This window comes from Lampetra fluviatilis, chromosome 40 (assembly GCF_964198595.1).
Source record: "Lampetra fluviatilis chromosome 40, kcLamFluv1.1, whole genome shotgun sequence".
Classification (NCBI taxonomy): Eukaryota; Metazoa; Chordata; class Hyperoartia; order Petromyzontiformes; family Petromyzontidae; genus Lampetra; species Lampetra fluviatilis.
Genome location: NC_136314.1, coordinates 4,668,347 through 4,683,393, shown reverse-complemented (window position 1 = coordinate 4,683,393; position 15,047 = coordinate 4,668,347). Strand labels below are relative to the sequence as shown.

The 15,047-nt window shown below is 52.6% G+C and overlaps 1 protein-coding gene across 1 annotated transcript in view; it reads left to right on the top strand.

Annotated features, from left to right (window-relative positions):
• The window catches only part of XPOT (exportin for tRNA), a 28,370-nt gene extending 15,405 nt beyond the window's left edge, over positions 1-12,965 (top strand). Inside the window, exons 12-25 of the mRNA XM_078874902.1 lie at positions 638-762; positions 1,051-1,195; positions 1,767-1,886; positions 2,819-2,913; positions 3,473-3,542; positions 3,813-4,051; positions 4,284-4,569; positions 5,284-5,473; positions 6,025-6,141; positions 6,701-6,816; positions 7,073-7,120; positions 7,823-7,894; positions 8,482-8,538; positions 9,228-12,965. Coding sequence (XP_078731028.1) covers positions 638-762; positions 1,051-1,195; positions 1,767-1,886; positions 2,819-2,913; positions 3,473-3,542; positions 3,813-4,051; positions 4,284-4,569; positions 5,284-5,473; positions 6,025-6,141; positions 6,701-6,816; positions 7,073-7,120; positions 7,823-7,894; positions 8,482-8,538; positions 9,228-9,254 — 1,707 coding nt within the window. The 3' untranslated portion in view covers positions 9,255-12,965. The remainder of the gene's footprint in view (positions 1-637; positions 763-1,050; positions 1,196-1,766; positions 1,887-2,818; positions 2,914-3,472; positions 3,543-3,812; positions 4,052-4,283; positions 4,570-5,283; positions 5,474-6,024; positions 6,142-6,700; positions 6,817-7,072; positions 7,121-7,822; positions 7,895-8,481; positions 8,539-9,227) is intronic.
• The last annotated feature ends 2,082 nt before the right edge of the window (positions 12,966-15,047 follow it).

The following is a 15,047-nucleotide window of genomic DNA, read 5'->3' as shown; positions in this document are numbered from 1 at the left end:
GAAAGCCGCATTCGTGCGGTTTGTGGCCATGCATCCAAAACTAAGGACCATACAGTACAACCCACTGTAGTCTGGGCGCTCCTTCAACGGAGGAGTAGGAACGGCAAAACTGCACACTCTTGAAAGCCTCTTGTGACCAGCAGACCTCGACATTGTTATTTCACTCCTGAACATTGCCATAAGCAAGCATAGACATTTTTTCCCACTTGAAGGCAGTATTATTGACATGTCAGGTTCTTTGTTAATTGTGCGTTGTGCACCACTGCCAATGCAGCAGCAGCAACACCACTAAACAACGTGGTCAATTCGAGGCCTCGGTGCATGCACGGTTCACTAAACTAACTTTTTATTTTATCAGGTCAGGCCCGCTGAGCTCTATAGGTTTTTTTCAGAAGTGACCTGTCCACAAATGATAGCAACAAAGTGGTTTGTCACGTGGAAATTTATAGCAACCAAATACTCTAAACGCATGTTTCTAAGTGTGGAGGGGGGAAAAATAACGGAGGCCCCGGAAAAAAATCCGCTCGACCACGGGGAGAACACGCAAACTTCGAATAAACAGCAGCCGTCAGTCATGGTTGGGAGCGAAGCCATGGCCTCCTGTATCGTGTGGCGTGTGTGACCTGTGGTGGCGCAGGGAGAGGAGGAGGCCATGTTCATGGAGTACCGCAAGCAGCTCAAGCTCTTGCTGGACAAGCTGGCGCAGGTGGCACCGGAGCTGCTGGTGATCACCGTGCACCGCGTGGTCACCGCCACCCTGCAGTAAGCGCACCGACCGTGCCACCGTCTCGCCGTGTCTTCCCACCCGTCTCGCGATGCGGCGATCCGTTTGGCCCCCGTGCTCATGAACCGATTTTCGTCGTTCCGTCTCCTAGCGGCGATCTTGCTCGTAGTCTCAGCCACCGGATTCTGTACCCATGGGCCGCCATCTGTACCCCGGATGGCGTATCTGTCGAGAGGGCTGCGCTGGGTTGGGGGGGGTGGTGGGGGTGGAATTTGCTGGTGCCCTCCTCATGTCTCGTTGGTCTCGTGTTTTTTTGGCGTGGACAGGAACTGGAAGGAGGCCAAGTTCCTGGAGGTGGAGGTGGCCCTGCGGCTGCTCTACATGCTGGGCGAGGCGATCCCCGTGTCGCAGGGCGTCCACTTCTCGGGGGACCCGGCCAAGGCCTCGGCCATGCAGGAGATGATGCGCATTGTACGTCCCCCTGTCCCCTGGCGCTCACGGCCACCACGCGATCCCAATACGAACCCGAGCCCCCTGGAGGTGCCCCCCCCCCCCCCCCCCCGTGCCTGTCTCCTCGCTACGGGCGAGTTGTTGTTTTACGAGCAGGGCGGCAGGGTTGGCGCAGTGGTTGTAGCTAAACACCCGTGTGTCGCTCAAGTGTTCTACAACAAGGGCGCTGGGTTTGATTGCCGTCATAGGCGCACCGTTCTGCGTACAGTTTGTACGTTCTCTCCAAAAAAAGCGAATATTGGCCCAAACATCCCAATACAGAAAAAATACCTGCAAATTACTGAAATGGGATTACACACGGCAACAACAACATCGACCTCCTATTGCGAAAACCTGGGTCAGGGGCCCTTCGTGTAAAAGAGTCTCGAGACTCGGCGAGGCTTTCCTAGGCAAACGGGCAAAATAAAAACACGACAACGCTAGAACAGTTCTCTACAGCCGGTGGGCATCGATTGCTGTCTTGGGGGCTGCCCTGTTGCGGTGACCGACGGGAACCGATTTGCCGGCGTGCCCCCCCCCACCCCCCTTGCAGATGGTCACGTCGGGAGTGAGTCACTACGCGCACCCGGCCGTCACCCTGCAGTTCTTCGAGACGGTGGTCCGCTACGACAAGTTCTTCTCCTTGGAGCCGCAACACATCCCCGAGGTTCTGGTAAGAACCTGTGCGGCTGTGTGCTTGCGGGAGCGGTGGTGTTCTTGTTAATGCGCTGCGCTGCAGACCCGGTGGCACGAGTTTGAGTCCCACTCGCGGCCAACGCTGGTGACGATTATCTGAACCGTTCCTGGGCCTCCCCCAGGTCAATTCAGCCTCGAATGAGTACTTGGTGCAGTGTATAAACATCGCCACTGGGGAGACAAAGGTGGCCGGGTGTGGTGCTGGCCACCCACCCCCTCGTGTGCCATGCTGGCCTTCATTGGTGCTCGCTAACAACACTTGCCCTTACAGTCTGTTAAGGCTATGGGGGGGGGGGGATCTTTGTCTTTTTGGGTGTCGTTTTTTAAATGGCGTGGCAAGGGCTGGAGAAGAGATGGACTGATGTGGTACGGGAGGATGTGAAGTCGAGGTGGACATTTCTTTATTATTGGCAAGTGCCCAACATGTTTTGTAGCTGGGTGCATGAGAAACACAGCTCCCCTACTGTGTTCGTGTGGGTAAGTGGTCACTGGAGGTGACCTCACGAGAAGGTCTGCACATCCTCCTTCCACAAGGCCCTTCTCAAACACCAAGTGATCCGCTGCTCTTGCAAAGTTTTGAATGACTGTGGCACCACGTGACGTGGATATGACGCCGACGGAATACCATTTTTGAATGAAAATTAATGAAATTATTTCATGAATTTGCGACGTGTCCTCTGCCAAAAGGATCCGATGGCAGCTGCGCGATACGGCGCCGCGATGCGATCTCGCGACGCAGCGCGATCGGGACGACAGTGCGGGCGCGCGATTTGTCAACGCGACGTTGCGTGCGCCTTGCCCTGCAAAGCGCACCCTCCCGATATTTTGCACGGTTGGCTGCGTACGGCGCGAAAGAAGTTATACTTGCGTACAAAAAGCGACGACGTCCCCCCCCCCCTTCCCACACAGATGGCGTTCCTTGACGGTCGGGGTCTCCGACACGGCAGCCTGAAGGTGCGCAGCCGCTGTTCCTACCTGCTCTCCCGCTTCGTCAAGGTGCTCAGGTGAGGCCCCGCGTGGCACCGCGGCATTCCTGGTTGGTGACGTCCAAGGTGCGGCCCTCCCCCCCCCCCCCCCCCCCCCCGCACGTTCGCGGCGTCCGGGTCGCCGTCTGCGTGGACCTCGTTGCCGCTTGCTGCTCCGCGATTTGTCTCTAGACTCCGTCGGCCCGAGATGGAAGTGTTCTTGAAAGCTGTGACCACGGCAACGTTTTTGCCTTTTGTGCTGTAGGAATGCCACGAATAGAAACGTTTTTTGATGACTCTGTACCTAAAGCATGTTAAATGAACGAGGCGAAGACCGTTGTAGCGGTTTATTTTCATCGTCCGTTACTTGTGACGTAATCGAACGTAGCTTGCCAAGCGCCGCTCGACGTCATCCCGTTGTACGGCTCTGAACGCGACGACTTTATCACAAATTCCCTACCCGGAAGATGAATGCGGCGCGTTTGGGAGGCAAGCGTGACGTAATCCACGCGTACGCATGGTTTTAGTTGCTCGGTTCTGGTTGTTGTTGTTGGCAGGATTATTGATTTGGGTTGTTTCCCATCCCTTGTGTTCGCAGCAAACACATCTTCCCATTCATGGAGGAGATCTTGACTCGTGTGCAGGACCTCCTCACCCTCACGCCAAGGGTATGTGTCCGCCTCCGTGTTGCTGCTTCGCATTTTTAAGAACGGGGACACCGCAGCAGTGGGTGGTGGGGTCAGTCGTTGGGGGTGGGGTAGCTTCACAGCGATCCAAACCCCTCTCTGATCAGCGGAATCATATCCAGAGTTCCATCGGCCTTTGGGGGCCATCCTGGAACTATCAACCAATGCTGGAAGTCTCTTTCAAGGGACGCCCTTTGCCGGCCCGTGTGTCCATATCCTGCCGTCTGTCGCGCCCTCCCGCTGCCCGCCCAGGAGAACGGTCTGCACGGGCTGCTGAGCAGCGAGGATCAGCTGTTCATCTACGAGATGGCGGGCGCCCTGATCGTGAGCAGCGAGACGCCGGCCGAGCGCAAGGCGCTGCTCATGGGGAACCTGCTGCTGCCGCTGACCCAGGCCTTCCCGGGCCTGCTCGCCAAGCTGCTGCACGAGCCCGACCAGGAGCGCCAGGCGGCTATCGCCGACTGCCTTAGCCACGCGGTCGGCTTTGTCAGGTGATGCCCCCCCCCACCCCACCAACCGTTGCACCCCCCTACCATTAAATCATTCTATTGTCACTGGTTTTTTACGTTAAGTACCTTGAGTGAAGGCGCTCTATCATTTATGAGATTGTTAACCGCAACTTATGTGTTGATCTCCCTGAACGATCTTCCCCCTTGTCTCTCGTTATCTCCGCCCTTCTCCACCCCCCGCCACCCGCCCATCATCGTCTCCTCGTCCTCGCAGCCGCACGAGCAAGGCGTTCAGCAGCAAGCAGACGGTGCGCCAGTGCGGCTGCGCCGACGTCTACCTGCAGTGCCTGCGGCTCTTCCTGCCGGCGCTCGGCTGCCCCGTGCAGCGCGAGGCTCTGCGCGGCGCCGTGCGCACCTACCTGCACCGCATGGTCGTGTGCCTGGAGGAGGAGGTGCTGCCCTTCCTCCCCGAGGCGCTGCAGGCTTCGCTGCGCGACTGCGAGCCGCGCGACATCCAGGAGCTCATCCCGCTCCTCAACCAGGTCATCGGCAAGTTCAAGGTGCGGCGAGTTTGTGCCGGACGGCGGTGGGCGGGTGGTGTGGCAGGCTAGGGCGGCGGAGAGTCTACTCGTGAAAGCCACGTTGTACAGCTGCCTCATCCAGCAGTGGGGTGGCATGCAACGTCTCGGAGCTCGTCCCGCTGCTAGACTTGCGTCGACTCGGATCGTCACTGCAAGCTCAATCTGCTTGCGGTGAATCGGTAGCAGCGGCCGTTGGCATAGCCGAGACAATTTATAGGCTTATTCCACACCGTACTGGAGTGGACAAGCGCACAAATCTGGCCTGATGAAGCTGGTTGTAATTACTGGTGAAACGTCGTACTCGGATTGTAAATGTTGTGGCTTTGCTCTCCAACACACCGGTGTGCTGTACTCGTGACGAATTGGCACGTTCTATTTACGTGACACACCTTACTAGTTGGCTGTGTCGGGTGGTGGGTTTAACGACACATTTACGCGATCTAACCCAAAAAAACCTGCACACAGCCCTTTTCCAATTCACTGCTCGATGTTTGTAACGAGTTGTGTGACCGTACTGCGCCACGCTGGTTATCACGCGTTGGTGAAGGCGGGCAGCATGGCTGTTGGGAGCATAGCACAGTAAAACATTGCCCTGTACAGCTAAACCACGTGTGGCCGTCGAGCCTACAACAGACGTACTGAAACGCACCTCTCCCATCTCCCCCCCCCGCCACCCCCCCTCTCCGCCCACAGGCCCAGATAGTTCCGTTTCTGCAGCAGGTGTTTGTGCCGCTTGTGACGACGGTGTTCGAGGTGCTGGCGCGGCCCGCCGAGGAGAACGACCAGTCGGCGGCGCTGGACCGCCAGGCGCTGCGCCGCAACTACTTCCAGTTCATCTACTGCATCGTGAGCAGCGGCGTGGCTGACGTCATCTCCAGCCAAGGTGCGTCGACCACGCGGCGCCACCGCCGCTGCTGGGGGCCCCACGAGCCGTTCTACCGGGGCTGGCCGTGCGGCCGGGGGGGTGGGAGGCGCCGTGCCGAGAGGCTGCCCTTCAATGCGGTGTTATTAAACCGGGGTTCTCGCGCGTCGCGAGTTGACGCTTTCAGCCGGGTTGCCGATAACATCGTAGTCCCAGGTGTGGGTGATTTTCAATCGCTTTTCGCAGAATGTTCAAGCTGTGAGAATTAATTGGCTAGAGGTGTGGGGGAGGAGCGCTGCGCCGACTCGCCCAGGGTGGGCAACAACGGTAGTGTCGTCAATCCCACCCCAACCTTCGTCCGGTGTCGTCGTTTATGCCATCGATGGGCAGATGACGATGCTACGGTTGAACCCTTGTGAAGCGGTAATGGATCGGTTGCAGTTGTCGACGGTTGCAGTTGTTTGAGATGAACCCCGCATTACGCAATCGCGTCGTCGTCCGTCGAGCAGCGCGTCGCTGGACCCCGCGATGCGAGCCATGGGTTTCGTTCTCCGCTCTGTCCATCCTCGCAGGATCGGCTCAGATGGAGCAGGTGCTCGTCACGGTGATCCAGGGCGCCGTGGAATTTCCTGATCCCGTCGCCCAGAAGATCTGCTTCAACATCCTCTCCAAGCTCGTTGAGCTGTGGGGTGAGTTACCTTGTGTGCGGTGAGCAGCCTGCTTATTGTGCGGTGGTGGCGAGATGTTAACTACCTCGCCTGCTATACAGGAGGGCATGGGTTCGACCCCGACCCTGACGCCTGCTGTATATTCGGAGTTTGCGTGTTCCCTCTCGCCGTGGCCGTGTGGATTTTTCTCTGGGTCCTCCGGGTTTTCCCCTCCACATTTAGAATCGATGTGCGTTTAGAGTATTTGGCTGCTGTGCATTTCCACACGATGAGCCACTTCGTTGAGCTATAATTTTTGGCCAGGCAGCTTCTGAAAAAGAGCTCTATAGGCTCAGTGAGCCTTACCTGTTAAAATAAAAATAGTTTAGTTGTGTTGTGAACTGCCTGCTGTGTTGTACAATGTGTGGTGAGCGGTATTGGAAACGTGGTGAGCTGCGGAACGAGTTGACTTCTGGAAGTTTACCTGCTGAGAAAAGTTCCGCGTGTCCTGTTTGGCCGGTGGAGTGGAAAATGGCAGCGTCTGCGTGGTGCGTCTGCGTGGTGCGTCTGCGTGGTGCGTCTGCCCGTTGACATCACGCAGGCGGCAAAGACGGCTTGCCTGGCTTCGGGGACTTCATGTACAAGAGCATCGTCCCAGCGTGCTTCATGGCACCACTCAAGCCCACCTTCGATCTGATGGACGCTCAGACCATATTGGTACGTCGTCATCGGAGCTTATGACCAAACCTCGCCATTGTCCAAATTGCCGAACTACCTCCAGATCGCCTAACGCTATTACCAAATCGCCTTGCTATTGACAAAATCACCTCGCCCTACAAAGCAAATCACCTAGCCCTATGGCAAAAAATAAAAATCGCCTTGCCTCTAACCAACTCGTATAGCGAGTGAAATCCGGGGTGCAGTTGCTGGCGTTTAAACGTTGGAATTTGTTTCCGTTTTTATCCGTGCACAGGCTCTTGCGGAGTGCGCCTCCACGCTGAAGATAATTCTTCAGAAACGGGTAAGTGGAGTTGAGACATCTCCCACACTGACGCGCTCGTGTTCTGGATCGTCTGTCTCGCCGCGTAATGGGCACCACGGTTGCGAGATGTTAACTACCTCACCTGGTATACAGGAGGTTGTGGGTTTGATCCCGTCCTTGACGCGCGTATGTTTGAAGTTTTGCTTGTTCTCCCCGTGGTCGCGTGGATTTTTCTCTGGGTCCTCCGGTTTTTCCCTCCACATTTAGAAACAACATGCATGGAGGATTTTGCTGCTATAAATGTTCACATGATAAGCCACTGTGAGCTATCATTTATGGTCAGGTTGCTTCTGAAAAAGAGCTATATAGCTCAGTGGGCCTTACCTGGTAACATAAAACGTTTATAGTTTAATTTATAGTTGGTGTGCGCCATTCTCTTACCCATGCACGCACCGCACGTTTGGGCTGGTACTGGATTCCATCGCTCCACGCAGCAGGAGTAGTAGTTGCGCTCAAAAGGGGCTCACGAAGTGAAACCGCACTGGGAAGATGGGCTGCCCTGCCGAGTAGTGTGTGTGTGGTACACGACATTGTGCGCGTGTGGACAATGTTGTCCCACGTCCGACCGCATAGCCGCACGCAGAGTGAATTCGAACCATCTACGATTTCATCATCACGGTTGGATATGTACTGCGCGAAAGAAGTTCCTCATGCGTCCGTTATCTTTGCTCCTCTGTGCAGGGCCCCGAGTTGACTCACTTTCTGCAGCGCGAATACCTCCCCACCCTGTCCCTGGCTCCGGAGGTCACCGAGGTAACGGCACCCGACGGGGCCCTCCCTTCCCCCCCCGGCCGCCCGAGTCTCCTGGGGAATTAATTTTGTAAATGACTGCCGATGAGACGCTGTGTGTCGAAACCGGGCCAGTTTTACTCGCACGGAATCAGTGCAGCTGAAACGATGCACTCCCAGAAGGCCGTGGGGCCGATGGGTTGTGTGGAATGATGGATATGTGGAGGAGACCTTGCCTGCTAATCTGATTTAATGTACCAGAACTATTTTATAATTTTACTTTTAATGAGAGTAGTAATATTTTTGAAGATTGAAGGATTTTGTAGCTCTGGAACTATACATAACTCGATGGGTCTGTAACTGGATCATCTATGCAATTCAATGGATCTCCTTTGTAAATCTGGATCGTAATGTAACTCTGGATACCGGTGTAACTCTGGATATATATGGAACTGTAATAGCAGTGTCCTGTAACTGCCGGCGGTCCCAAGAGCCGTTGGCTCAACGAGGCCTCGTCAGCTGAGATGATGACCGAGTATGAAAAGCCCACGTGGGGAGTGCAGTTGTGAAGGCTTGTTCTTTAACCAGCTGCCTCTTCTCCCCCCCCACAGGAGTTCTGCCAAGCACTGGAGCAGGCAGACCTTAAAGTGTTCAAAAACTATCTCAAGGTGAGTGAGTGATCGTTAATTTAAAACCCCGTGTTTAATCCATTGTGCGACCATGCTCCACGACGCTGGTCGATGCCGGGTGGCATAATTCGGTGCCCTGTGTGCACGCGGCCGTGAACCACCACCGGGGGCCTGAGTTCGATTCCTCGCCACGGGGAACATCGCTGGCTCGGCGATGTCTGAACCGCTCGGTCCCCGAGATCCTTCCCCTCGATTGAAAACCTGCTCTGACCGGCGTGGTGAAGTATGGTCATCGGACAAACCCCCAATGGCGACATTACGTGCGGGGAGGCCTCGATTTCAGCAGTGGATTGATTATGGCTGGTGATGATCGATTTAACGAATAGTTTCAAAGTGACGCCCCAATATGTATTTTTAGGACTATTCACTAAAATCGCCTACATTTATGCAAACGCACCCTTTGTGCGGCGTTCAAATCCTTACCCACGTGGCTTTTCGCAGCCACTATTCTACGATTTGCTCATTTTGACCGTGGCGACGATTCACCTTTTTGCGTGGTGGTGAAGGGTTTCCTAACGACGCAAATTCCAATCGGGACAATTCTGCGGCCTAACCCAGCCCAAAAAGGCAAATGTGAATCTCAAATCTGTGTCTTATCATCTCCGGTCACAGCTGATCGACCCGTGGTGTGTGGGTGTGCGTGTTACCCCACTGCTCTCTCTCTCCAGGCTTTCTTCCAACGTGCCAAGTCATGACAGTTGAAGATTCAGGGTGGAGGTGGGGTGGGGGTGGGGGTGGCTGTGGGCTGAGTGACGGAGTCTTCGCTGAACTCGATTGTCAACGACCGGATGGACTTTTCCTGGAATATTGACGACGGCCAGAAGGGTTGAAAGTTTGAGATTGGGGTTATTAAGGGGGGGGGGCGGGGTGGGTGGGGGGAGGGGGGGCAAGGGGGTAGTACAAACAACAAAATCTCAAGATCTTTGCAGGAAGAATTTTTGTCTGTGCATAGCAACGTTTTACTTGCGGACTATATTTGTAAATAATAATTATAACGGTCGAAACCCCTAGTGTTCATTGTTTTAATAATGTACAAACTGTCGTACTGGAAAACGTGATGCGGCTGCATCGATTGTCGTATCGGGGATGGCTCTGTGCGCTCGCGCCGGGCCAAGCGGTCTTTTCTCAACCGCGACGTTCAGTTCGAAGGTCAACCTGCCCCCCCCACCCCCGCCCCCCCCTCTTGCGTTGCTGATGTATTTAGCATTTCCTCTTCACTTGGCAAAAGCCCGAAGCCTTCACGGGGAACTCGTGTCACCACACGAGGATGAGCCGGTGGTTGTGAAGGCTTGTCGACAGGAGACTCTTCCTGGTTCGTTGCCGACGGAATTCCTCCGCCGGCACCGCCACCGCCCCCCCCCCACCAACCAACATGAGTGGCGCGTCCAGTGAGGAGTTGCCAAGCAGTTGCAGTCAGAAAACTTGATAACCCACGGGAGGAAAGGTCTCTGTTGTGCAGAAGTTAGCACCAATAGTATTGAAATGCATTCCGATAAGGTTAGCATTTGGTTATCTTTAATATATATATACAAATATATAGTTTATGTATTTTGGTTCTATCAAGTTTTTTTTTTGTTCCAGGTTGGCTATCCAATTTATTTTTGAGTCGCACGGTTGGCTACGTGCGGTGCGCAAGAAGTTCTCCATGCGTACGTTTGTGTATTCGTTATTTTGGTTTTATATTCTTAGGTTTTTTCGGTAAAGTCACGTAGGTAAGAAATTAAAATTAATAAAAATAAAATAAAAATCACGACGTTTCGGAGGCAACACAAGCTTCCGTCTTCAGGTGTTGCCTCCGAAACGTCGTGATTTTTATTTTATTTTACTTTTATTAATTAATTTTTTTTACCTACGTGACTTTACCGAAAAAACCTTTGTAGCTAATGTTTATTGACAAACTCTTTGTGGCAAGGTCTCCAACAAAAGGGTTTTTAAAATAAATGAATTTAAAATATTCGTTGGGTAAAATCCCGTAGACAGAACAATAAAATATCTACGTGACTTTACCGAAAGACTCAAAGAATATGAATTCCTGCAGTCACGAAAGCTTTAAGTCAAGATTGAATTAAAAATCTGCGGGTCGTTCGTAAATTGGGTTCTAGTGCGATGATTGCAGCCACTCGTGGGTCACCGTTTTTACCGCGATGTAAAAAGCTTCTTGCATCAAATTGTGTCCCTAAATATAATTTATTTGGAAGGGGGTGTGGCATGCAATGAATAACCCTTATACCCCCCCCCCCTCTTTTTATAAAATCTAAAACCATTGTGGGGTGGGTGGTGCAGTGGGCGGCACGCTCGGTTCACTGGTCGGGCCAGATATTGGTACCACCCCTAAGGTAGCAAAACCTTTTCGTTGTCCAGATTTATTGACATGGCTAACGAGTGAATAATCTTCACCCCCACGTCAAGTGGTTCTCACGATTCACTTCATGAGCCACCTGGGTTGGAACCGCCAAGTCAATGAACCTGGTGAGGTGACCCAAGTTCAATTCGAGGCTGCAATTCCCATAGGTAGCAAGTGCTGTCATCTGTATGGCATCAGATGTGTGTTAAAAGTGACCACATTTTGTCCCAAAGTTCATAGATCTCACCAGCCTGATAGGAACTCGGAATCGAGTTACATAATACATGGGTCTTCTTGGTTCTTTCGGTAAAATCACGTAGAAGGGAAGTAATAAAATAATAAAAATAAAACATAATAAAATACAATTATTAAATAAAATATTATTTTTTATTTTTATTATTTTATTACTTCCTTTCTACGTGACTTTACCGAAATAACCAAGAAGATGAATCCCTGCAGTCACGAAAGCTTTAAATCGAAATATAATACATGGGCTCGTAACAACCACTCCAGCACCCAAAAACACTGCTAATCTCTCGGTATTTCAATAACGTCAAAGTATCAACCAGTGTCTCGGATTAACACTCGATGGTCACAGCAATTCAATAATTCAAAGATGAAAAAAACCCCAACGTCGCGTGCGTGACAAAGGCAACGTATCTCGGCGTTCTGGGTTTCGACGAAGAGGAGGCTGCAAGTGTTTCCTCCAGTGAGATGGTGAATTTAGAAGGTGATTGGTGTGAAGTGGTCGAGCATAGACCCGGGGTCGGCAGCCTGTGGCTCTTAAGAGACTGCTTCGTGACGTCTTTGATAGAGGACCACCGTATTTGGTGCGCGTTGCGGCTCTTGAAATAGAAACCTTATGGCGGCACCCCGGGGTCCCGAATAAACGGAAGTCAAAATCGTAATGCATTTTTTGGCGACTCCGTCCCACCGCGCACACAAACGCTGCGACCCACCATCATTCTGTTGTCGTGTCGTCCAAGCACAGCGAGGGCGAATGTGCAGAAGAAACAAAACTTTGATTATCGCATCGTGGAGAGCACGTCGAGAGGAATAGATTGCCGTATCGTTCGCCTTCAACAGACGTTAAATTACGTCGTAGCAGTGTATGAGAGAGCCGGGGGCTTATGGGACCCCGCCATAAGGTTCATTTGTCGTTTTTAACCGAATTCGTGGGGGGGGGGGGAGGATAAAAAATAATTCTCATTTTGGTTACCGACCACTGGCATAGACCCTGCAGGGGCATGGTGAGATCGACTTTCAATGCGAGAAATCCCTTAAAGCGACAATCCAAGTGATGTCGGTGTTTAACGCGTCGTCTTTTACGATCAATTATGGCCATCGTATGATGAAGCTGGTTGTATCTAACGGTGAAACGTCGTACTCGAGTTTGTAAATGTTGTGGGTTTCCTGTTTTCAAACACACCGATGTGCTGAACTTGTAACCAATTACATTTTGTTTACGTGACAAACCTTATTGGCTGTGGCGGGTTTAACGACTTACATTTATGCGATTTAACCCAAAAAAAAACTCTTGCGGATCCCCGAGTGTCACCGGTCTCCGCTGATTCAGCTGTCACCGCTCTGGCCCCACCTGTGCCGAGGGACAGCCGTGTGCACGGCGTCTGCCAGCTCGCAGTTGCATCCCGGCGTCACCGCACAGAGAATCCTCGGACTCACTCGGTCAATCACGCGGTGACCACGCCAGGGTGGCCTTGACACTCGGCTTGCACCGCCAAACAAAAGCCAACCTCGTTCTGCGCACAATGTACACGCCACACTATCGAGCAAGCGCCGTGACTGGCGACGCCGCGATTCAACACGACTCTGAGCATCTCTGCTCTTAAATGTGCTCGAAAGCAGCAAGGTTGGAGCTCGGAGCTGTGTGCTGGGAGGGAGGGGGTTGAGGCACAAGCGTTGCTACCAATTGCACGCGCTTCGTGAAGGGAACATTCAACAAATGCATCGTTGCGCAACCCTTGGTGATCCACGCGGCGAGTACTGCCTGCAGGGGGTCTGCGAGGAAATAAAAATAACCTCCTTGCCAAAGGACATGTAACATTTTCAAATGACTCGTGGTGTGTGGTGGGCCGTGAGATGTTTGGAGGTTGAACAAGGGGGGGGGGGGTCCCCGCGCACAGAGCTTTGAAATCGCCTGCATGGCACTACCACTCATGTCTGTGGCGCTGTCCCGCATACCCAACCACTCACGCCACCCCCCCCAGGCAAGACACTAATTATTATTAACTTGAGCCGACACAGGATCGGCAAGTCTATTTCCACCCCAAATGTTTCCCATGAACGTGGAGATCTGGGACAGCGCAGATTGTTGGGCTGTCCCCTAGTGGTGACATCCCAGACGAGCCCCCACTTACAAGTGACCGCCCAGTGGGTTTGTGATGTGTGAATGCAATCCTGCAGCAATCTTTCAGCAATCCCGGCGGTACAGATTGGGTTGTGTAGAAGGGACTCTTGTCAATTCGTGAGTGTTTATGCACGGTCGGAGGAAACCTACAGGTTGGCAAGCGCATCCCCGCGATCTTATTTATAGAGCGCCTAATGATTAAAGGCACTTAACGTAATTTAAAACGTGGCAAAAGCGAGTGATTTCAGATGGCAGCGGCGTGCAAGGACTGGGGGGTTGGGAGGGTGGAAGCGATGGGCTGATGTCAAAGACTTCCATTCTCGTCTGTGGTGTCTGAGCCGCCCTTCCGCTCCTCTCTGCCGACAGTGGTGGAGTGTCGGCAACGGTTCAAACGTTGCCCCACGCCTTTTGCTGCCGCCACCTGTAGGCGAAGCAAAAGTCCAAGTAATGTGATGCATTGCGGTTTAATTGAGCACAGGGGCACGGGGTTGGTTCCGTGCGCTGCGCAACCAACGACTCGGAATTCCCAGCCGGTGTCTTCCCCACTCCCCCGGGTGTTGAGTAAAACGAACCGGGGCGGACAAGTCCAGAGATCAGCTGGCAGAGAGGGAGGATTTGTCCAAATGCGCTCTGCAAAAAAGCCTTGACGGAAAGACGCGAGCGAGTGGTGTTCGCTGCATGCTTCCATATTTTGTTTTAAAATGTCCGCGTGTCGGTATTCAAACTAAAATGCATCCACAATGCGACGCTTTTTTGTTCACAACCCCCCTGGAGTTTGAACGGACGCTGAAAAACGGCGCGGTCTCTCCTGGTGCATTTCACAGTCGCTGTATTTTTAAAGTGACCATTGCTTTTTCTCAGAATGAGACCAAGCTGCGCATTGAGGCTATAAGAGTTAAAAAAAAACGGTCCTCTTAATTTGTGGGTTTAAAAAAAAAATGCACCCCTTGAATCTGGATGTATTGCTCCCATGTCGACCCCGATAAGATCGTGATGCATTCGGATGACCCGTGCACAACCACACGACACACCACCCACGGGACACCTCGTGCTTGCATTCCATGTTCACCGTGCATCGCGGAAACCAATAAAAAGAACGTTTCTGGAAAACAAAAAAATAACACGCGCTGCCTTGACCACCAGTGATGCCAAATGCCTTACCGATGTTACCAACCAACAACATCATCACGCCATCCAGGCTCTTGCAAACCAACGTCTGAATACGTTGCTTTGTAGACGTGCCCGCAAACAGCTAGACCAGGGGTCGGCAACTAAAATAACAGCAATTTTTTGGTTCGAATTAGATTTACCAAAAAGACTTTCACGAGCCGCAATGTGTGCGGTTAATACGAGTCGGTGGGCCTTGATAAGTAACGTGGCGAGACGGTCGTGAGAGCTGACGGGTTGCAGACCCCTGAGCTCGACTGACGTTGCACGCAATGGAGTGAAACAAAACCCCATTGCTCTCGTGTTCACGGCGACACCCACACACAAGTTGCTGTGTCACTTGGAGAGCTTTCCTAGTAACAAATCTACACGTGCACACATCATCGGACCCTTTTTTGTTGCAAGTATCAAAGAGTGGAAACCAAGTAAAGGTGTTTAACCCCGTCTGGCGATAAAACGGGGGGGGGGGGGGGGTGGCGTCTATACGTTTAAACGCCAAATAGATACCTTTTTTCAGGAATCAAGTCTGCATTAACCACGTGCAAACAACCTGATACTATATTATGCATTGTTTTAACATCTTAACACCTGTTTTATTGCCAGCAGGGG